Raw genomic sequence first — 27,844 nt, 5'->3', positions numbered from 1 at the left:
GTGTTTACCTATAGACCAGAGACATTTTCTCTGTTGAAATTAAATTTTATTTTTATATACTTAGTCATGACAGCTGTATTTGCATATTTAATTGGTTTTGGAGAAGTAGAGCTGTCATTGAGTGAAACATCAATTCCAGAAAAGACAGGGGGTGGATTTCTTTAAAGACAAATGTGAGCTGTAAGCAGGTCCCTCAGTCCTGATCCAGTCGGGGTTGGGGGGCTGGCAGAGAGGTGGCAGGAACAGCGGGGGCAGTGACCCTGCCCTGCTGAAGGGCTCTGTCCCCCGGGCTGGTCCTGCCTCCCCTCCGGCTGGGTGAGCCCTAAGTCAGCTGGGACGGTCCTTGTGGCAACGTGCCATCCCCGTGGGACTTCATCCCAGCAGCTCGCTGCCCTGCCAGGCTCCGCGCTGTGGAAATAAACGTTCAAAGTCTGCACTTGATCAAAAACACGAGAAAAAGGACGGAGACAGAGAGAGACAGACAGAGAGCTGCGGCCAGTTCTTTAAGACCAGCTGACACTCAGGCCACAGAAAGCTCCAGCTCCAAACTCGCAAGTGACAGCATGGGTTGCAGGGATCAAAGTTGCTGAGCGATTTGGCAGACAGGCCTGAGTTCAGAGAACACACGTGCTCAGGCTGAGTGTCCTGCCTGTTAGTTCACTGCCATGGGAAAGAATGAGCAGGGATTTTTCTGGAGTGTTGGTCTGAGCCTTGTGTTGTCGTCGTGCTGTCATCACCTCCACCTCGGGCGGGGGCACTGGAGTGGGAGTGGGGGGCGATTGCATCAGGCCCGGCCGGGGACCTGATTGGTCTGCCCCTCTTGGCTTGATTCATGAGCTAGAGGACTGAGCCCGAGGCAGCCTCACAGCCACTTCCCTGCTGCCCAGAAACAGCCTGCCCGCCGGGGCTCCGTCCCCACCATCGGTGCCCGGAGAGGGGTCCCTGCCTGCCAGGGACAGTGGGAAAAGGCTGGGACACACTCCCCTTCAAGGGACAGTCTCGATTTAAAATGCCATCTTGTTCCTCTGACTGCTTTTTCCATGCTGTTGAGGTAAGGTTTTTTGAAGCATCTCATGTTTCCCCTAAATGCGGCATCCCTATCAGTCTTGCAGCTGGGGCAGGCTAGGTTTTTGATCCTCTGGATTTCTGTTTGGCCACCCCCCTGCCTGGGAGCTGTTCATAGGTCATGGCTTTGAACAACGCTGGGAAAACTAAACTGGCTTGTAATTTCGCAGGGGGCGGGGCCAGAGGGTTTTGTGACTGCTCTTACTGTGCCCTTCTTTTTAGTATTTTCAATTTCAGCATATTCACATTACTTCTCGTCTTCTCCCTACACCTCAATGAACACAAGGTGAGTGGCGGTGACAGGAGGAGGCACTGGGTGCTGTCTGCTGCACTGAGGACCCCAGAAACGGAGAACAGCTGGAGTTGCAGATAGTTAGGATTTCTGCGGGCCTTCTGTTGCTTTGTTTGTTCTTACAATTGGTTCAGCTGTAGAATGTCCAATCCCAAGACCGCCAGCAGTATTTTAAAGGAATTCTGTCACTTCCCGAGACAGGTGGTAGAGAAGTAGCTCACACGCTCTGGTTTGGCCATGTGTCCCCAAGGTGTCCTGGGCGTTGTAAGAGCCTGTGTTGTGATCCCATGTGCCCTGCGCATCCGCAGGGGGAGGCAGAAGGGAAGGGGAGTGTCGATGGGCGTGGCCTGCAGCCCCGCAGCCTCTGGTCACCCGCCGCCTGGAAAACAATTAGACATGTGTTGGAGCACTGCTGTCTATACATTTCCTGTTTATGTTGTTTCAGTGTTTATTTCTGAAAACCCAAGGTTGTTCATCTGTAAGTGTCACCGCCTTGTGTTGCAGGATGTTAAAGTCTTTAGCGAAGACGGGACGAGCAAAGTGGTGGAGATTCTGGCGGACACGACAGCCAGGGACCTGTGCCAGTTGCTGGTTTACAGAAGTCACTGTGTGGACGACAACAGCTGGACGCTGGTGGAGCACCACCCGCACCTGGGATTAGGTAGGGAGCAGCTCTGGGTGGGGAGCAGCACCGGGTGGGGGGGAGCAGCTCCAGGTGGGGGGGGAGCAGCTCTGGGTGGGGAGCAGCACCGGGTGGGGGAGGAGCAACACTGGGTGGGAGGGAGCAGCTCCGGGTGGGGAGCAGCACCGGTGGGGGGCAGCTCCGGGTGGGGAGCAGCACTGGGTGGGGAGCAGCTCCGGATGGGGAGCAGCACCGGGTGGGGAGCAGCTCCGGGTGGGGAGCAGCACCGGTGGGGGGCAGCTCTGGGTGGGGAGCAGCACCGGGTGAGGGGGAGCAGCTCCAGGTGGGGGACAGCAGTGGGGTGCTCGGTGGGCTTTCAGGTGAAGACCTCTGCCGCCAGATGCCAGACTGTCACTGCAGTGTCCCCTGCCAGCCAGTGCAGCAGGCGGTCTGTGTGTTGTCCTCCACGCTCCTGCCTCTTCTCTTTTTCCTAAAATCTCACCTTCCTCCCTCCCAGGCCTCTCTCTCCTGGTGCTTCCAGAATCTCGCTCTTGCACAGTTTGAAGCAGTAACTCCCAAGAGCTCAGCCACAGTAGGAGGGAAGGGTCCCTGTGACTTGGCAGGAGGAGGCACTGTGAGGGGCTCAGGGGCTCGCTGCACACCTGTGGTCTGGGTGTGCAGCCGGAGGCGCCCTGGGGAGATTCTGGCATCACTGCAGAGAGCAGCTCTCTACCTGACGGGGTCGGGGAGCCGTGGTGACAGCCTGCAGGAGGGCACGGGGAGGCCCCCGGGAGTCGAGGGTGCCATAAAGCAATGTCCCCTAAGCTTGAGTCTCACACAGTGTCACTGAGTGATTCGAGAGAGCAAGAGATTATTTTGAAATAGGTACTATTTACAGAACTTATTGAGGTCTTTGGTTTGTTTGTCTGGCTTAGGTGGCTTATTTCAGGTAAAGAAGCTTTTCAGACTTTCGTTTAAATTCATTTTGGATAACGTACGGTGCTTCCAAATCATAGGCACATATTTAAAACTAGAATTTTTTCTAAATCAACAGCTCTATTTTCTTCTGTGTCTTGAAGGAGAGAAAAACTACACAGCTTGCAAACTTCTTCCCACAGTTTAACATTTTTCTCATGACCTTTAAGAATGACAAAGAAATTGAAATTAAGCCTCTAGGTCTGGAATATTCTTTCACTAAATGGCATTTGGGCAACTCATATTGTACAGTCTAAGCTTACATGACACGAGGTACATTTGAGTTGGCGTTGCTGGAAGTCACGTGTTCTGGCTCCCCTGTGCTGTCAGACAGTGTGCGTTTTAAAGTAAACGCTAAGAACTCCACCTGGTTTCTTTCCCGTCACTACGGATCTGCAGTGCACTTGTGTGTCATCAGATGCTTTGTCCTTTGTCCCCAGCAGCTTTCTCCTGACAGGTACATTCAGTGGTGCCACAGCACAGCGACCGGCTGGCAAGCTCCGGTTTGGGACATCCATGAATAGACCCGAGTGGTCTGATAGGGTTACCAAAAGCATCTGTTGGCACACAAGTAATTTGGAAATTAAACAGTAGTTGGAACCCTGCAGTTTTTTTGTACACACATGTATATACAGACATATATACACATGCATGCATACACGTGTACATATACCAATATACATGCATACACACACACAGAGAGAATTACAGTAAGTCCCCTACATACAGACCTTCAAGTTTCGAACTTTCAATGATGCAAACGTGTGTTCCATCAATGTCAGGCATGAGTGAAGTTGTAGCTTGCCCTCCACCTCCTATTGCTGACGATCTTTCAGCTCTACCATCTCCCACCTCCTCTCCCTCCTCCAGTCAGTCACTCTTCTCGCCTGTTCACTCGATGCCAGCCCCTGTATGCCAGCTGTTGTACTGTACTACTGTACTTTTCAAGGTACTGTACTGTAAGATTAAAAATGTTTTCTTTATTTTTTGTGTTTGTTTGTTTTTATGTATTATTTGTGTGAAAAGTATTATAAACCTGTTACAGTACAGTACTATATAGCCGACTCAGTTGGGTACCTAGGCTAATTCTTTGGACTTACGAACAAACTGGACTTACGAACGCACTCTCAGAACGGAACTCGTTTGTATGTAGGGGACTTACTGTAATTTTAAAAATGCATCTGCATAGTTGGACCCAAATATAATGAATATTGTTGAAAGACCATTCAAAAGTCTGACTGTGCTTTCAATTTGAAAAGAACTATGAAAAAACTTCTGCAGACATTATAATACATGAATATCACTGTACACACCTAGAGAACATATGGCATGGATGCAGATACACAGAACATTGTCACATAGGGACTACTTGAGAAATTCTGATTCCAGTGTTTCTTGTGGTAGCACTTGATTTCTACAACATCATATAGTAGGTGATAAACTTGGGAAATGATCAATCACATGAAGAAAATTTATTCTGAGGGAGTAAACAACGAAATGCACATGCACACACTGTGTTCTCGGGGATGTGATATCCATATGTTTCATTCTGTATTCTTCCTCTTATTCACAGATAGATTGACATACCCCCCTTTAGGGGACAATAGTTTATTATAAAACCAAGTAAAAAGGGAAAAAAAGGAAAAAAGCAGAGGAGCAAGTAAAATGATGAAAAAAATAAAAAAGAACACTTGGATCAAATTTTAGATCCTGTTTGACAAAAAGAAATCAGTGAGCTGAATTGCAGATGCGTGAAATCCCCTTAGAAGATCCTTCCTCACTTTCTCCCGTCAGCTCCTTTCTCATGAGCAGCGAGTGGACACGTTGTCCTGATGCCTGGGTTCTGTAGAGGATTTTGCAGGTGTTAGTTCCACCAAGTTAGTCATGCCCTCCTGCAAGGGCAGGGCCCAGGGAAACCTCCCACTGTTCACAAAGAGCTTACTGCACCCCCGGCCCTGTGTCTTCCCTGCCTGTTCTTTTGTTTGTGATCCAAGCCTATTAGTTAATATTGTTTTTGATCCGTTAAGCTGTTATTTAGGTGAAAATCCTCTTCCTTCCATTATCCACCAGCATTTGATGGTCAGATGCCCAGTAGTGGGAAGAGGAAGGTCCGGTTCCCTGTTTCAAGCCTCCCGTGGGGCAGGGCTGTGGGAGTGCCTTTCACAGCTCCCCGTGGTGTTTAACATAAACCCCCTAGGGTGGGGTGTGCAGCGTTCTCTGTGATTGACAGTGTCCTGGGCGTGTTCCTGGGTCCCCTGGCACACGAGTCCGCCGCCCCCATTCTCAGGGCGGAGCCACCAGCCCTACCTCCGCAGTCACTGACTCTCCCTTTAGAAGGTCACTTTCTCATGGGGTGTACGTCGGGGATGCTTCTGGGACCTGCACATCCACGAGGCTGGCGGCTCAGGCCGAAGGGAGACGATGCTTGCAGATCCCCAAGGCCGGTGGGTCCACCAGTCCGCAGTAATGGAGGGGAGAACAGGCCACTCTGACAGCACTGAGTTGATGTATAGCCTTAGAAATTGAGGATTTCCAAGCACAATTACTACGCCGATCTTTGCAGCCAAGATATCACATCCTTAACAGTATTAAACCTTTTCGCGCTCAGAAACGAGCGATGATTTAGGAGGCACGGGGCAGTTTCCAGGACAGCCATTCGAGACGGCTTCCTTTCCACGAGCAGGAGACCACGTGCGTGTGTGAGGGCTGCAGCCCCCCGAGGGTACCCGCGGGGCCAGAGCATCAGGCTCATGGAGGGGCGGGAACCGTGGCAGCTGCCGGCGTGGGCAGCACCTCTTGCAGGTGGGAGCCTCTCTGCCCTCTCTCTGAACTGGGCTTGTTGCCAGAGCCGGGTCCAAGGGCCCTTCCTGGTCCCCACTGTGGGCTCCTGCACCACTTGCTGGTTTGAAAGGTTGGGGCAGAGCCCTGAGTGCTCAGTGGTCTTAGGTGACCGTGTCCTGTGTTTCCTGATTTCCCGGGAACTCATACCTTCCCTGATCTCTCCAACCATTAGTGGCCCCAGAAGTCCAGGCTGGACGGGATGTTTCGGCTCCAGTATTGTGGGTAGAGCTCAGACGTGGAAACGCTGTCCCCAGCCAGTGCCACCCGACAGCCCCCGAGCCCAGCCAGCAGGGGCTGGGATGGGGCCGTTGCCTTGGGAAGCGTTGCCCTCCTGTCTACCTGGAGCAGGTGAGCAGTCAGGCTCACTTCAGCCAAGGCACCTTAATAGGTAGAGGACGCAGGGATGTTACACAGCCGGCCTGCAGCTGTATCCGGTACACAAACTGTATTTTAAAGGAATATCGAAAAACAGGAACTTTGGTTTAGCATCTTGGTGCCCCCCGTGAACGTGAAAATGGGCCCACCTGTAAACTCCATCCCCCTGGGAGTGCAGGGGCGCCCACAGGCGGGCCCTGAGTGACCACGGGTGTCAGAGTGGATCAGCGGGAGAGGCTGGGACTTAATGACGCCTGGAGCGCCGTCCACCGAGGAGGGTCACAGCCAGGTCCTGTGCATCTCAAGGATTTGAGGGGTTCTGTTGTCGTGTGAATCAGGACGAAACACCTCAGGAAGAAGCAGGAACCCTTCCTCGGGCAGTTCACTGCTCTGGGTCTGTTCCTGGGCAGATGAGAAGGGCGTGACGGCCGCCCTGTGGTGTGACCGGCGCATCCAGATGCTGACATCTGCACAGACAGGGGCCGGGGAGAAGCAGCCGCCTTGCCTTCAGCATTGGGGCTCAGGGCAGCCTTTGCAGGCTGATCCTCGTCTATCTCTGTCTCTGTGTCTGTTACCTCTGAAAGGCACCAAATGACACCCTTTCCCCACTAAAATACACAACTAGCAGGAAGGCTGCTTATGGGGCAGATCCAGACGTCAGGATGTTTGCTGTGGGCGTGTTACGCTACTCACAGCTCCTGACAGCCCGGGAAGCCCTGGGCAGCTGTTCAGTGCTCCTGTCTCTGTGACGTGGGCTGCGCCGGGTGGTGAGGGGCTGCAGGGGGCAGTGAGGTGGGATGGTGACGCCTCCCGGTGCTCTCGGCCGGGCGCTGGGTCTGCCAGCCCCACCCCACCCCTCAGGACCGCCCAGGTTTCTGCTGAGGACTCCTGTGTCTGCTGCACGGCCCCAGAAGTAAGATACGCTGCTTTTTTTAATTGAAGTGTCGTTGATTTACAGTATTGTGTTCATTTCTGCTGTACAGCAAAGCGACTCAGTTATACACATACATACATCATTTTTTATATTCTTTTCCATTAGGGTTTATCATAGGCTACTGAATAGAGTTCCCTGTGCTCTACAGTAGGACCTTGTTGTTTATCCATGCTATATATAGTAGTTTGCACCTGCTAATCCCAAACTCCCGATCCTTCCCTCTCTCTCTCCCCCACTCCCCCGTTGGCACCACGAGTCTGATCTCTGTGTCTGAGTCTGTTTCTGTTTCATAGATAGGTTCATTTGTGCCATATTTTAGATTCCACATATAAGCAATATTATATGGTATTTGTTTTTCTCTTTCTGACTTCACTCAGTATGATAATCTCTGGTTGCATCCATGTTGCTGCAAATGGCATTATTTCATTCTTTTTTATGGCTGAGTAGTATTCCATTGTATATATATTTGTGTACCACATCTTCTTTATCCATTCCTCTGTTGATGGGCATTTAGGTTGCTTCCGTGCCTTGGCTATTGTGAATAGTGCTGCTATGAACGTAGGGGTGCACGTATCTTTTTGAATTAGAGTTTTGTACAGGTGTATGCCCAGGAGTGGGATGGCCATCACTGAAAAGTGTACAAAATACGCTTTCTTTTTTGAGTTGTCCGAGTTTTAAATATCTTTCACGTGGAGTACGGTGGCGGCATGGACGCCGGCCTTAGTTCCGGAAATCAGAAAACTACAAATACGCTTTGAGGAACGTCTTCCTCTTCCATTTGTACAAAAAGTCCTTTTGGATGAAAAGTCACACGGCAGTTTTACTTAAGGCCATTGTGATCATATGACATTTGTAGCTGGTGATGTGATCGTTGAATACTATTGCCTGAGGTCATCTGAAAATCTGTGTCTTTAGAATCACAGAGAAAATCAGAACTGGACAAAAAGAGCTTTGAACTGAGGTTGTCCCGGTGGCCTTTCAAAAGCTGTGAGCACAGGTGCCGGGCCTTCAGCGGGAGGCCAGGCCGACAGCTCTGGCATCTCTGAGGAACTCGGTCCTGATCCCACTGCTGGCCGCAGAGGGTGCAGCGGCCTTGGTTCCCACCTGTAGGTCTCCCAGGCCTCGTGGGGCCAGCGGAGTGGCCTGGGGCAGAGAAGCACCTCCTGTCGGCACCGCTGACCGTCCATTCACGCTGCTGTGTGCGGCTCTACCAGGGTAGCTGGGCCTGGGAAGAGAGGAACCTGCCTGGGATGCAGCACCCGGGGGCCCCGTCGAGCCGGTGGCTCCCGCTGGCAGCACCCGGGGGCCCCGTCGAGCCGGTGGCTCCCGCTGGCAGCACCCGGGGGCCCCGTCGAGCCGGTGGCTCCCGCTGGGAGGGGCCTGTGCTCCTGAAGCTCGGCATCTGCCTTGTCCTCACTTAGGTCCCCCCCGCTCTTTTCTGTCTCCGTATTTTACCTGGTAAAGAATTGTAATTCTATAAACCAACCATCAGCAGGTTATTGGGTCATAGTTGTTTTTTTCCCCATAACTACAGAAATGTTTTCTCTGAATAAAAATCTCAAGGAAGGTCATGGGTTTGTTTTAAATGAATGGCATTGTGCTAACCCCTATCTTGGCAGCAGGCATAGCCATTGTAACCGTGCTCAGGCTGCCCCTGGTTCTTCTCCTCTGTCCTGGGGTGGGGGGGGGTCATCAGGCAGGGAGTGCGGTTCCTGAATTGCTTGCCAGGTCCCCCCTCATCCGGGGCCCAGTGGGCCTGTCTGCAGGTCGCTGGTGGTGCCAGGTCTGGCCCTTCCTGAGGTGCCTGAGCTTTCTGCTCATCGTGGGGAGGAAATTCAGGCTTTAACTATGTCTCTACCGAGGACAACCTGTCCTCGTGTGCTCTGTGTGCCAGCGGGGCCCGGCTCAGACCAGTGCCCTGGTGGCCATGTCCTTCGTGGACAGGAATTCTCCCACGTTCTGAGATGGCTTTGACTCAGGAACGCTTTCACCCTACACCTCATCCTTCCTGGAAGACAAGACTCTCCGGGGATTCCGCGCTGGCTGTGTGAAAGGAAGTGGGAGCTGGGAAGGGCCGACGGAGCCGCTTGCGTCAATCTCGTGGCATCTCGTCCTCCGCCGTTTGGGCCTCAGTTCACACGTCGAAGCTGCCCTGGGCTCGTTTGCTCCTGTCGTTTGTCCCGTTATTGAGCGTGGTTGGTTCCCTGCCGCCCGGTCGGCAGGCTGTGCGGAGACACGTGAGGGCGTCCGGCCACGTGCCTCTCATGCTCCGCGTGGAACCAGAGTGCTCAGACGGTGAGGGGACCGCCGCCCCAGGGTGGTGCCGCTGCTGAGTCAGGCACCGAGTGTGTGTGTTCGTGCACGCTCCCCCGCGTGCTGTGCGATGTGTGTGTCCTTCCCAGCGGCACAGGCCCGCCGTGAGAGCAGCTCCGGGGTGTGCGTGATTAGCGTGGGCTCCAGTGTACAGCCGGGCGTGGGGACGGGCTGCCTGCTGGTAGCCTGCTCCCGCCCGTGTTACGCCCTAACACCCTCTCAGGCAGCTGAGTTTCACGAAATCAGAGCCGTCCTGCTTCTGCCCCCCCCCCCTCTACCCACCCGCCCGTGTGTCCTCCTTGCTCAGAGCCTTCCCACTGTTCTGTGTCTTGGGACATTTTCCCGGTCATTAGAGCCCCTGTTCTTTACAAGAGTCGACATTTCTTAACGTAAAGGCAGAATCATCTGCGCAGAGCCTTTTGTTGATGCCAAATTGAGAAGAAGTATATGAAAGTGAGGACTGACCTGAGTTCCTCATACTCTGTGTCCCAGGACCTCCTATGCGTTTGAGATAACACGTTAAAGAGAGGTTTCGATTTACTTTTGGTTCTTGACCTCGTCTCTGCTCACGATGTTTGAAGAGGAACAGAAAAGTCAAGCAGGTTTTGTCATTGGTTGTGAGGCTGCCTTGAAGGTTCTGCCTGTTTATGTCACACAATACTTTTCCTCTGCAGAAAGGTGCTTGGAAGACCATGAACTGGTGGTCCAGGTGGAGAGCACCATGGCAAGTGAAAGTAAATTTTTATTCAGGAAGAATTATGCAAAATACGAGTTTTTCAGAAATCCCACGGTGAGTCTTGTCTCTTTGAGTCTGGGGTTTGGAACTCTTGAAATCTTGCAGTTTATCCTTGAGTTTCATAGTAGCGGGTCACAGAATAACTGAGATGTAGCGGGTGGCAGTTGGGTTTGAGAATCTGAGTTGCTAGTTAACTAAGTAGTCCTGGCTTGAAAGTCTCTCTCTGATGCTTAACTAAATGCCTGTGTTCTGGCCGGAGGTAACCATCACCTTCGCCCAATAGTTAAGAGTGGGAGAGGGGCTTAGTCTCTAAATGGAGAGAGAGAAGTGGGGTGGGCTTCTTCAGTTATTTTGAAAGTTCTTAGTTCAGTTGGAGTAACTTAGTCAAATACTCAGCAAAATAAAAACTCATTATTCTCTGCAAATAGCAAGTATTACTTTGGGATTATTGGGGGAAGAATCAGTAGAGAAGTCAAAATCCAGGTGGGTTGAGCTACTCTCCTTGATTTTTCTTTTCTTTTCTATATTTTGCGGGGTGGGGCCCTTGCCTTGTGGGATGTCAGGATGGGGAGCCTTGTACCTGCTGTGGTATGAGCGCCAATCCTAATTCTAAGGCACAGCAGCAGCAGCTGGGGAGAAGTCCCAGCATCAACTTCTGGTTCCGATAGTTTAGCTGCTTTTTTATTGAAAGGAAGAAATTTGGTAACTACTTTTGGGTAATGCACCAGAAAAGGCCTCTTCACATCTCTGTGCGCATCTCCTAGTTTCAGGGGTTCTTTATCTTGTGCCACGCATCTGTGTCCCTGAGTTAGGACACGCGGCAGCCCTCTGCCTTGGTGCACTGCCAGACGTGGGTCATAGTGGACGTCACAGACACTCCAAACTTGGTGCAGCGTTGAAGGGAAAATGTAGCCTTTTGAAGTCAGTGTTTCCATTGTGTGATAAAGGAACAAAAAGGACTGTCATTTTAAATACAAATTGTACCTAATTTTACCTGGAGGAAAGTTTTCAGTACTGGCATACCTGGAAGTATGCTTTTCCCCACTCTTAAGCTAACCTCTGACATCTTTGTTTTTCCATGGCCTAGAACTTCTTCCCAGAACAGATGGTTACCTGGTGCCAGCAGTCAAACGGCAGTCAGACCCAGCTTTTGCAGGTACTGGGCACAGAAGAGGCTTCTGCTGGAGTCTCTGCATAGAAGCTCTCAGGCTGTCCTGGGGGCCTGGTAGAATCTTGGAGCAGTTGCGTTCTCACTCATGTACGAGCCTTGGCTCCTCGTGGAATTTAGAGTAACCGGAAATAAGTGTTTACCTGGGAGAGCTGCATGTAGCCAGGCTCCTTCAAAGCAAAACAAGCGCTTAGAAACAGGATACACTGACTTAGAGGCCATCGGAGCGGGAGGGCGGGGTGGAGGAGCCGCAGGTCCTGGGTTCTCTGCAAACCGCGCCCCCTGTCTCCGAGCACAGCTCCCTGGAAATCTCTGCGAAAATACTGGGTCCACCTGGTAGTAAAAAATGATTGGGTTGCCATAAAAATCTTGTAAAAGGAACTTCTTATACTCTAAAAACAAGCACACCTGTCTTCACTGGCTCCTTGCTTCCTGAAGTCTGTTCCAAGTAAACCTGGCCTGCCCCTCCCCTCCCCGCAGTGGAGGGGGCCATCAGGTGCCTCTCCACGCTTACTGCTGCCTCATACTCTCCCGGGAAGTCGGGATATTCCTCTGCACCCCTAAAGACGTGTCTCTTAACAGCACGTTAAGTAGTAAGGGAATAAACCATTCACTAAGGCAACCAGCACTCTCCAGGTGGCACTGAATATAAGAGAAAGTACTAGAATGTAGTTCCTACAGAATTCTGCCCTGAGCCCTCCTTTTCCTGCTTTGTTTCTGCCTCTGGAAGCTGAAAGCCTCTGTGCTGTGTCCCGGGCCCTCCAACCAGAGCATCTGTCTGCCCTGGGTGAGAGTTGTCACACTAAGTTATCGTGGCCCGTGCGCAAGGAGGGTAAAGTGGCTTCCTGCTGTTTTAGTTGCCTGATCCGAGACGGCTTGGTGCTTGGTGAGCGTGCACGGTGATGTCTTGAGGTGCCAGAAGCACTGCCCGGGGGCACCAGGACCTGCCCAGTTGGCCCTTACCGTCTGCAGGAAGAGCTGTGTCCCTCTCAGTCAGTGTAGGGGACCCACCAGGGTCGCCCCAGAGCTGGTTCCTGACCTCTCTTCCCTGAAGAAGGAGGTGCGGCTGGTGGGAGGACTTAGCGGGAGAGCGACTGTCACCAGGGTGTTCGTTCCAGGAGTTGGACGGACACTGGATACGCGGCTTTCGCTGGAGGGCACGCGGCCCAAGCGCCAGCCAGATGCTCGCTCCCAGCCCGCCTGCCTCTAATCAGTGCTCCTGGCCCTTCTGTGGCCCCAGCTCTGAATACCAGACTGGGATTTTTATGGGAAACCAGAATAAAGGGCGGGATGCTTAAACACACTCCGTTAGGAGATTTATGACGTTGTGGTTTTTGTCAGAGTTAGGAAAGTCCATCTGCTTGTGTGTGTTTAAACTCTTAATTATGTTTTAGGCAACCCCAATTTAGATGGGAATTTTAAGACTTTTGAAAGGAAAAAGTATCACTTGAAAACACTCTGTTTAACCCAAAAAGAGTATTTCAGTAATTCGTAAAATGTTCCAGTGCCAGCGACGCTGCTTTCATGTGTCTGCTGTCATACTTTCACGTCAGCATCGTCTGACTTGTAAAATTTGCTCTTCCACAGAACTTTTTAAACTCCAGTAGTTGTCCTGAGATTCAAGGGTTTTTGCACGTGAAGGAGCTGGGAAGGAAGTCGTGGAAGAAGCTGTACGTGTGTTTGCGGCGATCCGGCCTCTATTGCTCCACAAAGGGAGCTTCAAAGGTGAGTTTTAAAGCCGTGACCGCAGGTCACACCAGGCTGGGAGGGTTCCGAGTAAACGTGGGCTTCATTTTAAAATGCACCCTGGGCTCCTCCCAGCTCGTGACTGATTAAGCTGATTGTGTAGCAGCTAAACTCAGAGTTCCTGGTGCACAGCCCTACCTGGGAAACCAGGTGGTGACACAGACCTAGGGATCCCGGGGCTGTGTCACTCCCCCACCCACAAGCTGGCCAGCCCGGGCCCCTTCTGTGGGCTGGGAGCAGAGCCTCCTGCCTGCCTGAGTCCCTTGAAAGATGCTAACTTAGTTTCTATAATTTGGAAGTTGGCATCCAAGCTAGCCGCAGGATATTTGATAGATTATTGCCACCCTAATGGCAATCTAATACATGTTATTGTAGGTATTTCGTGGAATAAATTGCGGTTTTGTGTGTATCCCCAGTGGGAAGAGGAGGTGAGGGATGGAAGACGGCTGCCCGACTCCGAGAACAGTTGGGGTGTTGCGGGCTGACCTTGCCAGGGTCTCCTTTGGTGTCTCTGCACCTCTGACTTACTCTTTCCTGTAATGTCCGAGGACGCCTGCCGTGGGAACGTACCCAGCTGACCTTGGCCTTGCTTTTATACCCGAGAGCTGCGGTCTCTTCTGTTCTCGCAGGAAAGAGGAGGGAGGAGCTGGAGACCCCAGGGGAAAGTGCTGGCCCAGCATCAGGCCACAGCCCTGCTGCTCTGGGAAGTCAGGAGGGAAGCGGGGTGGCCTTCGGAGAGGGGGCGTGGCCTCTGGGGAGAAGGGGCGTGGTCACCGGGGAGGGGCATGGCCGCAGGAGAGAAGGGGCGTGGCCGGCCGCCCTTCCCTCTGCAGATGGGGTCTTCATCAGATGCAGTGGGGAGGGTAACTTCCTGATTTCCCAGCTCTGCTGTGTGGCTTACGCATCATCCGCATCAATGCTGAGCCCAGGGACGTGTGTAGCCTAGAGCAGGAAACAGACGCGGGATGGGGAGTTCAGGAGGAGGACGGGACGACTGCGGACGCAGCTGGTCTCTGATCATGCAGCACAGCAAAGGTGGTGTGGGTCCTGCCTCTGAATGTGTGCTCCTAACCTTGACCTTAGCTTCCAGATCTTCTGGTTTTCACTTTATGGGGCTTTGATTTGGCAGAGTGTCAAATAACATTGTAACCGTTTTCTGTCTGAGAACTGGGAGGGTGGGTTTTTTTTGGGGGGGTGCTGTGGGATGTGGTTTTAATTTAGCACTTATTCTACGTGATGAGTATAGTCTGTAGACTGTCAGAGGGGAGAGGTGTTGAGGGCACGCACAGACTGCCCTCTGTTGACGGGGGCGTGAAACGCTGGCTCTTGGCTGTGCTGAGAAGTTCTCCCCCGTGAGTCTGACCACCTCCCTGCAGGAGCCCAGACACTTGCAGCTGCTGGCCGACCTGGAGGACAGCCGCATCTTCTCCCTGATGGCCAGCAGGAAGCAGTACGGTGCCCCCACGGACTACGGCTTCTGCATAAAGGTACCCCATCGCAGGCCTTCCGAGACGCCCAGACAGCACCCCACTGGGCACTTGGGAATTAAACCGGGGACCTCCTTTCTTGGGCGCTGGGTTTTTTTGTTTGTTTTTAACAGAAATGTAGTTTCACACTAGATTTATTCATTCGTATAAAAATATTTCTTGTGTGCTTATGACGTGTCCGTCCTTGAGTAGCTCAGATGCTCAGAGAAAAGCAGAGTCCGTGATGGACAGTGCCCGTGGATGGGTCCCAGCCTGTCACTGGGTGGCCTCCAGGTACTGAATGAGCCGACACCTTCTGTGTGGGCTTGTCGTCCTCAGGACATTAGACTAGGGGTGACCACAGCTCTGCCCTCTCTCTGTGCACGTGCATGAGGACACAAACTCACACATACGCTCCCATGTGCACTCGTGCATGTGCATGCACACACCTATGTGAACAAACACATGCACACATGTAGACATATGTGTGCATGCCTGTGTGCGCGTGCACACACACACACACACACTTTGGGGGGGCCCGCTCCTACCCCCTTGGCGAAGCTGTGGTGACGCTGGTCATCGCACTAGTAGATATTTACTGAATACCCGCTGTGCACAAGACCCTCTACTGAGGCTTCTACCTCCGTCGTCTTCCTGGGTCTTCCCAGGTGCTCACAGGGTGGGAACTGACCCAGCCCCATTGCCCACATCGGGCAGCCAGTGAGCGAGCCCGAGTCCCGCAGCCAGGCTACCTTCTGAGCCCGAGGAGGAGACAGGGCACAAGGAGCCCATTCCATCCGAAAATGCCATCTTCTGCTTCACTTGGTAAAGCTTCTTTGGTTACAAGTAATACGAACTGACTTCAAACCAGCTAAAGGCCCAGGTTCATGGGAGGCTGGTGGGAAGTGGCCTCGGGAGGGGCTGGAGCCGTCGGGGCCCAGGCAGCCGGTGCTCCCTTCCCCCGGCCCACGTGCCGGGTATCGCGGCCTCTGCTTCGCCCGCAGCGTCAGCTGGACTCGGACTGTCGTTCAGGCCCCCCTCCCCCTCCAGATTCCCGAGGCAGAGAGCTGGGCCAGTGTCCACCCCAGCACTGCCCCGCGGGCCTGCGGTCAGAGGGTTCCTGTGGACATCCCGCCAAGCTTATGCCTGCAGGCTTTCCCCCGTCACAGCCCAGCCCTGCCTCTGGCTGGGACCACCTGCCTCCGCTGCTTGCCCTGCTCCGGTCCCCTGCTCTGGGGCGACATTGGTCTCACCCCCTGGGCCTTTCCACGGGTCCGTCCTTGGGGCCACTCAGATGCCCCAGAAGCCCTGAGCCCCGGGGGCTTCTCCCCACGCCGGCTCACCCAGCAGGCCCTTCCCGCGGCTGCGTCCTTGGTCTTCCTGGGAGGCAACTGAAGACGCCTCCTTCTGAGACCCCGGAGCAGGTCCCCCTCCCAGGCGTCAGCATTCTCTGCACGGAGCTAGATGCCCCGTCAGCCACCCCCGCCTTGCGGTTCCTTTCCTGTTTGTCTCCCCCAGGACCTCCCGTGGGAGGACGGCTGACCCCTCAGCTAAGTACTAAGTGGCCACAACCGCCCGGGGCCGGTCCGTGCCCGGCAGCGCATGAGTGGTGCTCGGCAGGTCCTGCCCAACGGGAGGCGTGTTCCCGAGTCCCTGTGACGCTCACGGGGTCCTCCTTCGTCTCCTTTAGCCAAACAGAGTCAGGAACGAGGCCAAGGAGCTGCGGTTGCTCTGTGCCGAGGACGAGCAGAGCCGGACCTGCTGGATGACGGCCTTCAGGCTCCTCAAGGTGGGTCCCCTGCGGTCACGGTGTGCGTGTGTGTGTGTGTCAGCCACTCGTCACAGTGTGTGTGCGTCAGCCCTGCGGTCACAGCGCGCGTCAGCGCACCCCTCTCCATGGGCAGTGCCTGTCACCCTCCCACGTGCCGTCACCAGCTCTAGGAATCAAGGGTCCTCACACATTTTTTCAGAGTCTCAGAAGCTCCCCACAGAGCCTTAACGTTAGAGGAACCAGAGCCAGTTCCCACCCTCGGCGCTGTTGGCATTTGGGGCCAGGCAATGGGCCGTCCTGTGCTTTGCAGGACATTTAGCAGCCCCCTGGTCTCTCCCCGAGATGCCAGTAGCACCCCCCAAGAAGCTGAGACAACCCCAGATGTCTCCAGATGTTACCAAGTGTACCCTGGGTGTGGGACGGGGGTTGAGAACCAATAGGAAGAAAAAGGTCAAGACCAGGGAGTCGGGTCGGGGAGGGTGCACGTCGGTCATCAGGAGGTTAATGGTTTTCCTGACGGAGCATCAGACTCTCGAATTCTCAAAAAGCCAGGGCCATGAGGGAAACATAACGAATCATGTGGCCCAGCATAGAGTCTCAAGGGAAATGGTGTCTCCTGACAATAATGCTAAAAGAAATGTCTTGCACGGACCCTCACGTGGGATCGCACCTGGCAGTGATTTCACAGATATTGCCAAGATGACTTCACACGCCCTTTAGTACAAGCTCAGTGCACAGCAGGCACATCTCACTTGGATGTCCCACAAAATGTTCCTTTGCACATACACACACCGTGTGTCTGGAGTTCCTTAGGTACATAAAGTCCTCGTGAGTTACAGGTTAGTTGACAAGACGAACTTGGCCAAAGTCAAGGGGCCTGTGGGGGAAGTGTGTTTGCTCAGCTGTGGCCACCACATGCAGTGGTCTGGGTGTCTCTTTACAAAAGTCCCCAACCCTCACTGAGGGTCCAGCTGGTGCAAGATTCTCGGCAGAGTCACTTAGATCAAGAGACAGTGGGAGGCTGAGCTCGGAATACTCCTTGGAGATGCAACCCGTGTTCCTCTCTCCCAGGACCTTCCTTTGTTTTTTTTATCTTGTCACTGGTAAAACAAAAAAAGGCGTACACGGGACTTTACTGGTGGTGCAGGGGTTAAGAATCCGCCTGCCCACGCAGGGGACACGGGTTCGAGCCCTGGTCCGGGAAGATCCCACATGGCCGCGGAGCAACTAAGCCCGTGCGTCACAACTACCGAGCCTACGCTCTAGAGCCCGCGAGCCACAACTGCTGAGCCCACGAGCCACAACTACTGAGCCCACGAGCCACAACTACTGAGCCCACGAGCCACAACTACTGAAGCCCGTGTGCCTAGAGCCTGTGCTCCGCAACAAGAGAAGCCACCGCAATGAGAAGCCCGCGCACTGCAACGACACTCGCCGCAACTAGAGAAAAGCCTGCGCGAATCAACAAAGACCCAACACAGCCAAATTAATTAATTAATTACTTAATTTTTTTTTAATGGTGTACATTTAAATGTTACTGCTCTGTAGTAGAAGAAGAAATGCCCTGTTGCTGTAAGATACCGTATGTCATCGGCTGTGCCCTGACAAGCTGGTGTTAAATCCAAGTGCCCCTCAACAGGGGGCTGGTTGCCTGGCTTACGGGACGTGCGCACAGGGGAGCCCCTTGCGGCTGGAAAGGGACAACTCCTCTCTGGGTCCCGTTGTGGGAAATTTTCCAGGATGTCTTATTAACAATTAACAAACAAAGTGCAGAATGTTGTATAAAGTGGTCACTGCGTTGGTGGAGAGAGAACGGAAATGCGTGTTTAGATTCACTGGCATGTATGTAAACACGATACTGCAGGGGAGCCTGGAGGCTGTGGTGTAGATGGGGCAGACGTGGAGGGAGACATGCACGGTTTTATGTATTTGTGTGCTTTTCGTTTTTTCCTTTGCTCTGCACAAATATTATCTATTTTGGAAAAAACAAAAAGGAGATGAAAAAGGAACTGGTACTAACGCGTCGTGTTCCGTGGGTGACACGTGGCGATGTGGCAGCACCTCTGATGCCGTCTCACAAGGGCGGAGGGCGGGGGCCCCTTTGGCGCCATCGTAATGTGACTAGGTGACCGGGCGCTGGAAGGAAGCGGGCCGAGCTCGCGGTGGCAGCGACGCCTGGCTATTATTAGTGCTAACGATGCGTGCCCTGTATACGCTGACGCGATGTGATGGACGTTTTGGAGCAAACGCTGTGGGCCAGGCAGCGCCTCACATCTCTGACCTCATTTGCTGCTCATGGCAGCTCTGTACATACACGTACAACCGGTACAGGTGACAGTCCTGAAGCCCATGGCGCTGCGTTCCACGTGGCCACTGGCGTGTGGCAGAGTCAGCCCTAGGACCCCGATGTTTTGGCCCCAGAACTCCATCGCTAACCAGCACGCTTGCTGCCCCCCCGAGAGCCTCCTGGAAGCTGAAGATCCATCCAGTTCCAGCCACGGTCCCGTTGTCCCGGCCACCTTGCCCTGAGTGAGCAGCTGACCGCACGTCCCCCGGCGCCATCCTGTATGAGGGCGGGGCCTGGCTGGTCACGCCCTGGGGCCTCCTGCGTCTACCGAGTGGCCAGCACCAGCACCTGAAATGCGGGACCCGTACGGACATCTGGGTCTCCTCCCTCCCTGCCCCCCCGCCACCCCTGGCTCCAGTCACCTTGCTCTGGGGGAAGCGTACCTAGAAGACCAGCTTCTGTGTGATGGCCCCTGCCCTGCACCCACGCGTTGCCCCCAGAACGGGGTGTACTTGGCTCCGGGCACTGAACGCCCTTGAAGCAGTGGGGAACCTTCTCAAAAGCCTCCCGCTCCCCTGGCTCTGCCGCGTCACGAGCTTCTTGGGTCGTGAGCACTGGCTCAGTCCGTGGTCCGCCTCTCCTCCTCCACGGGGAGACCGGTCTGCAGGCGGCAGGGACCTGACCGGGAGAGGCTCCCCCTCTCCGCCTCCCAGCGCTCCCCCTCTACATGTTCTCGTGCGTGGGCGTCATCCTACTTGGCTCCCCCCAGATCCCCAGAGCTGGGACGGCCGAGCGCTCGGAACAGAAGAGATGCTCAGAAAATGTGAATTGAATGAAAGTGGCATCTGACCCAAACTCCCGTATCTGCGTTGGCTTCCTTCCTCTTTTGAAACCGTTTCTCCCCCTCGCCTGCCGGATGTCACAGGCAGCGCTAGAGTCAGCCCAAGACGGCGCCCCTGCCTGGTTGGCAGAGTCGGCAGAGGGGGCTTTGGACTAGGGACCTGCACCATCTCCAGAGGCCGGTTCTTGGGCCTCCGAGGGGGGTCTTGCTGCCACAGACCAAGGAAACGTTGGGTTGCCTCTTTTCGTGGTTGATGTGAAGGTCTTGTCTGTAGTGAGTGATGAGAGCTCCCTCCCCCAGCTTTAACCCTCCGACACCCTTGCCCCCTAACAGTGGGTCGGATGTGCCATGTCCCCCTGTGGAGGAGGCACATCGGAGACCTGGGGGCCTGAAGGTGAAGGGTAAAGCTCTGCCCTCCCACCGTCTCCAACTCTGGCCAGGAAGCAGGTCTGTGGTGGCTGATATTGGGCAATTTGGACGGTATTGAAACCCCAGGGCTTTTTTGAGAGGAAGGACTTCTTTTGAATTAACCTAGACCTTCCTGTGCCTTTAAGTACCAACACTGGTACACTTTCTTTAAAAAAAAATTATAGCTCGAGCCTCCAGAGGAGAAAACTGGCTAATACCTGCTTTTGTTCCTCTATCTGCAATTCCACTGTTTCCTAAATGATTTCATAGAGACTACAGGACAGCACAAGGAGTACGAAAACGGTGTTAGTTACCTGCCGTCTCCTTCCCACCCCCTCCACCTTCTAGATGTTTCTTAAGCTGCCCTAGAGATGCTGCCCCAAGAGCGAGGTCTTGCTTCATCAATACAGGTTTCTGTAGGGAACTCCCTGGTGGTCCAGTGGTTAGGACTCAGCGCTTTCACTGCCGGGGCCCTGGTTCAATTCCTGGTCGAGGAACTAAGATCTCTCAAGCCGCCCAAGCGCAGCCCAAAAAAATAAATAAAATTTTTAAAAAAGTCTAAGCCTCTTAAAGAGGCTTCAAATAAAACAAAAAAGCACACAGGATTCTGCAATGAATTGCTTGACGTGGAGAAGACAGTTGCGGTGGGCGCTGGGCACGACAGCGGCCGAGGAGCCAGAGCCCTGGCACACAGGCGTTGTGGGGTCTGGAGCCAAGAGGAGGCTTCCCGCGCCCAGAAGCAGCGCATACACAGGGAACAGTTCTCCGGGGGGCGGGGTGGGGCGTGCTGACCAGGCGTACAGAGCAGAGGCAAAGCATCCCGGCTCTGGTGATAACACCGTGATGTTCGCTGCCTGCTCGCACCTGCCAGGGGAGCGCTTCACGTCACCTTGTTTAATCGTCATGAGAACCTAGGGGAAGGCGCGGCCCTCGCAGTACAGGTGAGGAGAGAGCGCCTGGAGATGGGCCAGCTGAGACTCCATGCCCCCCCACCCCGGGGGAGCTTCTTAGGAAGCCCAGGTAGAACTTGGGAGATGGCTCAGGTGTGTTCCGCCCTCCCGTCTGATGGTGCCACCTGCCTTCACGCTCACAGCCAAACTCATGGCCTCTCTGGATCCCAGAGTCCAGACCCGTGGTCCCTAAAAGCCAGTCCTCTGACTACTGAGAAGTTGGGGAGACATCTTCTCTAGTGCGTAGCAAAACAAAACAAATACGGAGAGTGCGGTCAGCTTCCTATGAAGCTAATTGTGCTCATGGTAACAGGTTTATTCTTTAATCTGAGACTGTGTCCTTTTTACTTAGTTAACCTTAAAATAAACTTTACCAAAGTCTGATGGTCTGATCTACCATGCTATCAACAATATTTTATAAAGTATTGTTGATAAAAAAAATTGTTGCTACAGCGGTAGATCAGTGGTTAATTTTTGGTGTGTGTGTGTGCTGTCTTATTTGGCAAATTAGTTGCCAAGCCTTAAGACAGTCACAGATTTTCTTCTCCAAATTTGATTGCTTTGTGAAATCTAAAAGAATGAAAGTCCCTGATAAAGACCTTCGCTCTCACCCTCTTCCCTGCAGGATGATCTCCCAAGTCTACTGGTTCCCAAATTTTATTTTTATGTAGCAGAACCCTTTCCCCCCTCAGGCAAAATGTTGGATAATTCCTCAATATGTGAAATAGACAAAAAGACTGAATTACATGGCATCTCAGGTTATTGGTAAATGGCAAAAAAAAAATCCAATCTCAGCAGCTCTAACAGCAAAGACGGATCCAGCTCAGACATGGCAGGTGGCGTGGCCCCATCAAGACCTCAGCCGGGGAAGGGAAGGCAGAGCCAGGGGGTCTCCCATCCACAGAAGTGACACATGTCACTCCCACTCACAGGCTCAGGTCCTGACTGCTCGCCTGTTCTGCCCCAGCCCCAGGGCCCAGGGAGAGCAAGCCCACCGCTTGACTCAAAAGCAGAGTCAGAAACTCCTGGCAGGCAGGCCAGTTACTAGCACACGGGTGCAGTTTCAATGTTTGTTCAGAAACAGCGGCCGTTCTCAGCATCCCCGAAGCGCATCTCACCCTGAAGGCGTTTGGAGACCCACCTGCCCCATCCCTTTCTGTCTCCCACCCACCTGCTTTGCCGCGTGGTGTGTGAGCGACCCCCGGCCACCCTGTGTGAACTGCAAGTGCAGACACCTGTCTTTTCTACACAGACAGACAGAAACAAGGGAGAATTAAAGTACGTGGAGGGTAGAAATGAAGGAAGGCACGTAAAACCCAGTCAGTTTTAAAATGGGAAAAGTGAAGACATGCTATGCATATCCATCTACTATTGTATTTTAAATCAAGGTGAAATGGACATTCTTTGCAAAAATAGAAAACCCTTAAAATTGACTGAAAAACCCAGGAGAAATTGAATTACATTTTTTTAAAAAATGAGTTTCTCTGAGCTTTGAGGAATATTCAAGCTCAGTGCTGTGTAAACTGTAACAGAACCAGTACTAACACCATATGCTGAGGTTTTGGTCACCTTCACACTTGAGGGGCTGTGCTGTCCTTTCGAATCCTGGTTGGACGTGGCATCTTAGGTAGAGACTGCAATTTATTCTTTTTTTTTTTTAACATCTTTATTGGAGTATAATTGCTTTACAATGGTGTGTTAGTTTCTGCTGTATAACAAAGTGAATCAGCTGTACATATACATATATCCCCATATCCCCTCCCTCTTGTGTCTCCCTCCCTCACACCCTCCCTATCCCACCCCTCTAGGTGGTCACAAAGCACCGAGCTGATCTCCCTGTGCTATGCGGCTACTTCCCACTAGCTATCTATGTTATATTTGGTAGTGTATATATGTCAATGCCACTCTCTCACTTCGTCCCAGCTTACCCTTCCCCCTCCCCACGTCCTCAAGTCCATTCTCTACGACTGCGTCTTTATTCCGTCCTGCCCCTAGGTTCTTCATAACCATTTTTTTTTTTTTAGATTCCATATATATGTGTTAGCATACGGTATTTGTTTTTTCTCTTTCTGACTTACTTCACTCTATATGACAGACTCTAGGTCCATCCACCTCACTACAAATAACTCAATTTTTTTTTCTTTTTATGGCTGAGTAATATTCTATTGTATATATGTGCCACATCTTCTTTATCCATTCATCTGTCGATGGACACTTAGGTTGCTTCCATGTCCTGGCTACTGTCAATAGAGCTGCAATGAACATTGTGGTACATGACTTTTTTTTTTTAATTAATTAATTTATTGATTTATTTTTGGCTGTGTTGGGTCTTCGTTTCTGTGCGACGGCTTTCTCTAGTTGCGGTGAGCGGGGGCCACTCTTCATCGTGGTGCGTGGGCCACTCAGTGTCGCGGCCTCTCTTGTTGCGGAGCACAGGCTCCAGACGCGCAGGCTCAGTAGTTGTGGCTCACGGGCCCAGTTGCTCTGCAGCATGTGGGATCTTCCCAGACCAGGGCTCGAACCCATATCCCCTGCACCAGCAGGCAGATTCTCAACCACTGTGCCACCAGGGAAGCCCACATGACTCTTTTTGAATTATGGTTTCCTCAGGGTATATGCCCAGTAGTGGGATTGCTGGGTCGTATGGTAGTTCTGTTTTAAGTTTTATAAGGAACCTCCATACTGTTCTTCATACTGGCTGTATCAATTTACATTCCCACCAACAGTGCAAGAGGGTTCCCTTTTCTCCACACCCTCTCCAGCCTTTATTGTTTGTACATTTTTTGATGATGGCCATTCTCACTGGTGTGAGGTGATACCTCATTGTAGTTTTGATTTGCATTTCTCTAATGATTAGTGATGTTGAGCATTCTTTCATGTGTTTGCTGGCTATCTGTATATCTTCTTTGGAAAAATGTCTATTTAGGTCTTCTGCCTATTTTTGGATTGAGTTGGTTGTTTTTTTGATATTGAGCTTCATGAGCTGCTTGTAAATTTTGGAGATTAATCCTTTGTCAGTTGCTTCATTTGCAAATATTTTCTCCCATTCTGAGGGTTGTCTTTTCAACTTGTTTATGGTTTCCTTTGCTGTGCAAAAGCTTTTAAGTTTCATTAGGTCCCATTTGTTTATTTTTGTTTTTATTGCCATTTCTCTAGGAGGTGAGTCAAAAAGGATCTTGCTGTGATTTATGTTATAGAGTGTTCTGCCTATGTTTTCCTCTAAGAGTTTTATAGTGTCTGGCCTTACATTTAGGTCTTTAATCCATTTTGAGTTTATTTTTGTGTATGGTGTTAGGGAGTGTTCTAATTTCATTCTTTTACATGTAGCATCCAATTTTCCCAACACCACTTATTGAAGAGGCTGTCTTTTCTCCATTGTATATTCTTGCCTCCTTTATCAAAAATAAGGTGACCATATGTGTGTGGGTTTATCTCTGGGCTTTCTATCCTGTTCCATTGATCTATATTTCTGTTTTTGTGCCAGTACCATACTGTCTTGATTACTGTAGCTTTGTAGCATAGTCTGAAGTCCGGGAGCCTGATTCCTCCAGCTCCGTTTTTCTTTCTCAAGATTCCTTTGACTCTTCGGTGTCTTTTGTGTTTCCATGCAAATTGTGAAATTTTTTGTTCTAGTTCTATGAAAAATGCCATTGGTAGTTTGATAGGGATTGCATTGAATCTGTAGATTGCTTTGGGTAGTATAGGCATTTTCACAATGTTGATTCTTCCAATCCAAGACCATGGTATATCTCTCCATCTGTTTGTATCATCTTTAATTTCTTTAATCAGTGTCTTATAGTTTTCTGCCTACAGGTCTTTTGTCTCCTTAGGTAGGTTTATTCCTAGGTATTTTATTATTTTTGTTGCAGTGGTAAATGGGAATGTTTCCTTAATTCCTCTTTCAGATTTTTCATCATTAGTGTATAGGGATGCAAGAGATTTCTGTGCATTAATTTTGTATCCTGCTACTTTGCCAAATTCATTGATTAGCTCTAGTAGTTTTCTGGTAACATCTTTAGGATTCTCTGTGTATAGTATCATGTCATCTGCAAACAGTGACAGCTTTACTTCTTCTTTTCCGATTTGGATTCCTTTTATTTCTTTTTCTTCTCTGATGGCTGTGGCTAACACTTCCAAAACTATGTTGAATGATAGTGGTGAGAGTGGGCAACCTTGTCTTGTTCCTGATCTTAGTGGAAATGGTTTCAGTTTTTCACCATTGAGAATGAAGTTGGCTGTGGGTCTGTCATATATGGCCTTTATTATGTTGAGGTAAGTTCCCTCTATGCCTACTTTCTGGAGGGTTTTTATCATAAATCGGTGTTGAATTTTGTTGAAAGCTTTTTCTGCATCTCTTGAGATGATCATATGCTTTTTCTCTTTCAATTTGTTAATATGGTGTATCACATTGATTGATTTGCGTATATTGAAGAATCCTTGCATTCCTGGGATAAACCCCACTTGAACATGGTGTATGACCCTTTTAATGTGCTGTTGGATTTTGTTTGCTAGTATTTTGTTGAGGACTTTTGTATCTATGTTCATCAGTGATATTGGCCTGCAGTTTTCTTTCTTTGTGACATCTTTGTCTGGTTTTGGTATCAGGGTGATGGTGGCCTCGTAGAATGAGTTTGGGAGGGTTCCTCCTTCTGCTATATGTTGGAAGAGTTTGAGAAGGATAGGTGTTAACTCTTCTCTAAATGTTTGATAGAACATTCGTCTGTGAAGCCATCTCGTTCTGGGCTTTTGTTTGTTGGAATATTTTAATCACAGTCTCAGTTTCAGTGCTTGTGATTGGTTTGTTTATATTTTCTATTTCTTCCTGGTTCAGTCTTGGAAGGTTGTGCTTTTCTAAGAATCTGTGCATTTCTTCCAGGTTGTCCATTTTATTGGCATATAGTTGCGTGTAGTAATCTCTCTTGATCCTTTGTATTTCTGCAGTGTCAGTTGTTCCTTCTCCTTTTTCATTTCTAATTCTATTGATTTGAGTCTTCTCCCTTTTTTTCTTGATGAGTCTGGCTAATGGTTTATCAATTGTGTTTGTCTTCTCAAAGAACCAGCTTTTAGTTTTATTGATCTTTGCTATTGTTTCCTTCATTTCTTTTTCATTTATTTCTGATCTGATCTTTATGATTTCTTTCCTTCTGCTAACTTTGGGGATTTTTGGTTCTTTTTTCTCTAATTGCTTTAGGTATAAGGTTAGGTTGTTTATTTGAGATGTTTCTTGTTTCTTGAGGTAGGATTGTATTGCTATAAACTTCCCTCTTAGAACTGCTTTTACTGCATCCCATAGGTTTTGGGTCATCATGTTTTCATTGTCATGTGTTTCTAGGTATTTTTTTGATTTCCTCTTTGATTTCTTCAGCAATCTCTTGGTTATTAAGTAGTGTATTGTTTAGTCTCCATGTATTTGTATTTTTTACAGATTTTTTCCTGTAATTGATATCTAGTGTCACAGCATTGTGGTCAGAAAAGATAATTGATACAATTTCAATTTTCTTAAATTTACCAAAGCTTGATTTGTGACCCAAGATATGATCTCTCCTGGAGAATGTTCCATGAAGCGCTTGAGAAGAAAGTGTATTCTGCTGTTTTTGGATGGAATGTCCTATAAATATCAGTTAAGTCCATCTTGTTTAATGTATCATTTAAAGCTTGTGTTTCCTTATCTATTTTCATTTTGGATCATCTGTCCATTGGTGAAAGTGGGGTGTTAAAGTCCCCTACTATGACTGTGTTACTGTCGATTTCCCCTTTTATGGCTGTTAGCATTTGCCTTATGTATTGAGGTGCTCCTATGTTTGGTGAATAAATATTTACAATTGTTATATCTTCTTCTTGGATCGGTCCCTTGATCATTATGTAGTGTCCTTCTTTGTCTCTTGTATAATAGTCTTTGTTTTAAAGTCCATTTTGTCTGATATGAGAATTGCTACTCCAGCTTTCTTTTGATTTCCATTTTCATGGAATATCTTTTTCCATCCCCTCACTTTTGGTCTGTATGTGTCCCTAGGTCTAAAGTGGGTCCCTTGTAGACAGCATTATATAGGGGTCTTGTTTTTGTATCCATTCAGCCAGTCTATGTCTTTTGGTTGGATCATTTAATCCATTTACATTTAAGGTAATTATCGATACATATGTTCCTATTACCATTTTCTTAATTGTTTTGGGTTACTTATTATATGTCTTTTCCTTCTCTTGTGTTTCCTGCCTAGAGAAGTTCCTTTAGCATTTACTGTAAAGCTGGTTTGGTGGTGCTGAATTCTCTTAGCTTTTGCTTGTCTGTAAAGGTTTTGATTTCTCCATCAAATCTGAATGAGATCCTTGCTGGATAGAGTAATCTTGGTTGTAGGTTTTTCCCTTTTATCATTTTAAATATGTTCTGCCATTCCCTTCTGGCTTGCAGAGTTTCTGCTGAAAGATCAGCTGTTAACCTTATGGGGATTCCCTTGTATGTTATTTGTTGTTTTTCCCTTGCTGCTTTTAATATTTTTTCTCTGTATTTAATTTTTGATAGTTTGATTAATATGTTTCTTGGCATGTTTCTCCTTGGATTTATCCTGTATGGGACTCTCTGCACTTCCTGGACTTGATTAACTATTTCCTTTCCCATATTCGGGAAGCTTTCAACTATAATCTCTTCAAATATTTTCTCAGTCCCCTTTATTTTCTCTTCTACTTCTGGGACCCCTATAATTCGAATGTTGGTGCATTTAATGTTGTCCCAGAGGTCTCTGAGACTGTCCTCAATTCTTTTCATTCTTTTCTCTTTATTCTTCTCTGCAGTAGTTATTTGCACTATTTTATCTTCCAGGTCACTTATCTGTTCTTCTGCCTCAGTTATTCTGCTATTGATTCCTTCTAGATAATTTTTAATTTCATTTATTGTGTTGTTCTTCATTGTTTGTTTGCTCTTTAGTTCTTCTAGGTGCTTGTTAAATGTTTCTTGTATTTTCTCCATTCTGTTTCCAAGATTTTGGATCATCTTTTCTATCATTACTGTGAATTCTTTTTCAGGTAGACTGCCTATTTCCTCTTCATTTGTTCGGTCTCG

General features: G+C 50.2%; 1 protein-coding gene across 1 annotated transcript in view; it reads left to right on the top strand.

Annotated features, from left to right (window-relative positions):
• Positions 1-864: 864 nt before the first annotated feature.
• The window catches only part of GRB10 (growth factor receptor bound protein 10), a 47,565-nt gene continuing 20,585 nt past the window's right edge, over positions 865-27,844 (top strand). Inside the window, exons 1-7 of the mRNA XM_082473197.1 lie at positions 865-1,051; positions 1,862-2,018; positions 10,092-10,207; positions 11,241-11,309; positions 12,909-13,046; positions 14,444-14,554; positions 16,224-16,322. Of these exons, the coding sequence (XP_082329323.1) occupies positions 1,010-1,051; positions 1,862-2,018; positions 10,092-10,207; positions 11,241-11,309; positions 12,909-13,046; positions 14,444-14,554; positions 16,224-16,322 (732 nt within the window). The 5' untranslated portion in view covers positions 865-1,009. The remainder of the gene's footprint in view (positions 1,052-1,861; positions 2,019-10,091; positions 10,208-11,240; positions 11,310-12,908; positions 13,047-14,443; positions 14,555-16,223; positions 16,323-27,844) is intronic.

Source organism: Balaenoptera physalus (assembly GCF_965194825.1).
Source record: "Balaenoptera physalus genome assembly, chromosome: 8".
NCBI classification, from domain to species: Eukaryota; Metazoa; Chordata; class Mammalia; order Artiodactyla; family Balaenopteridae; genus Balaenoptera; species Balaenoptera physalus.
This window is presented reverse-complemented; position numbering and strand designations above follow the sequence as displayed.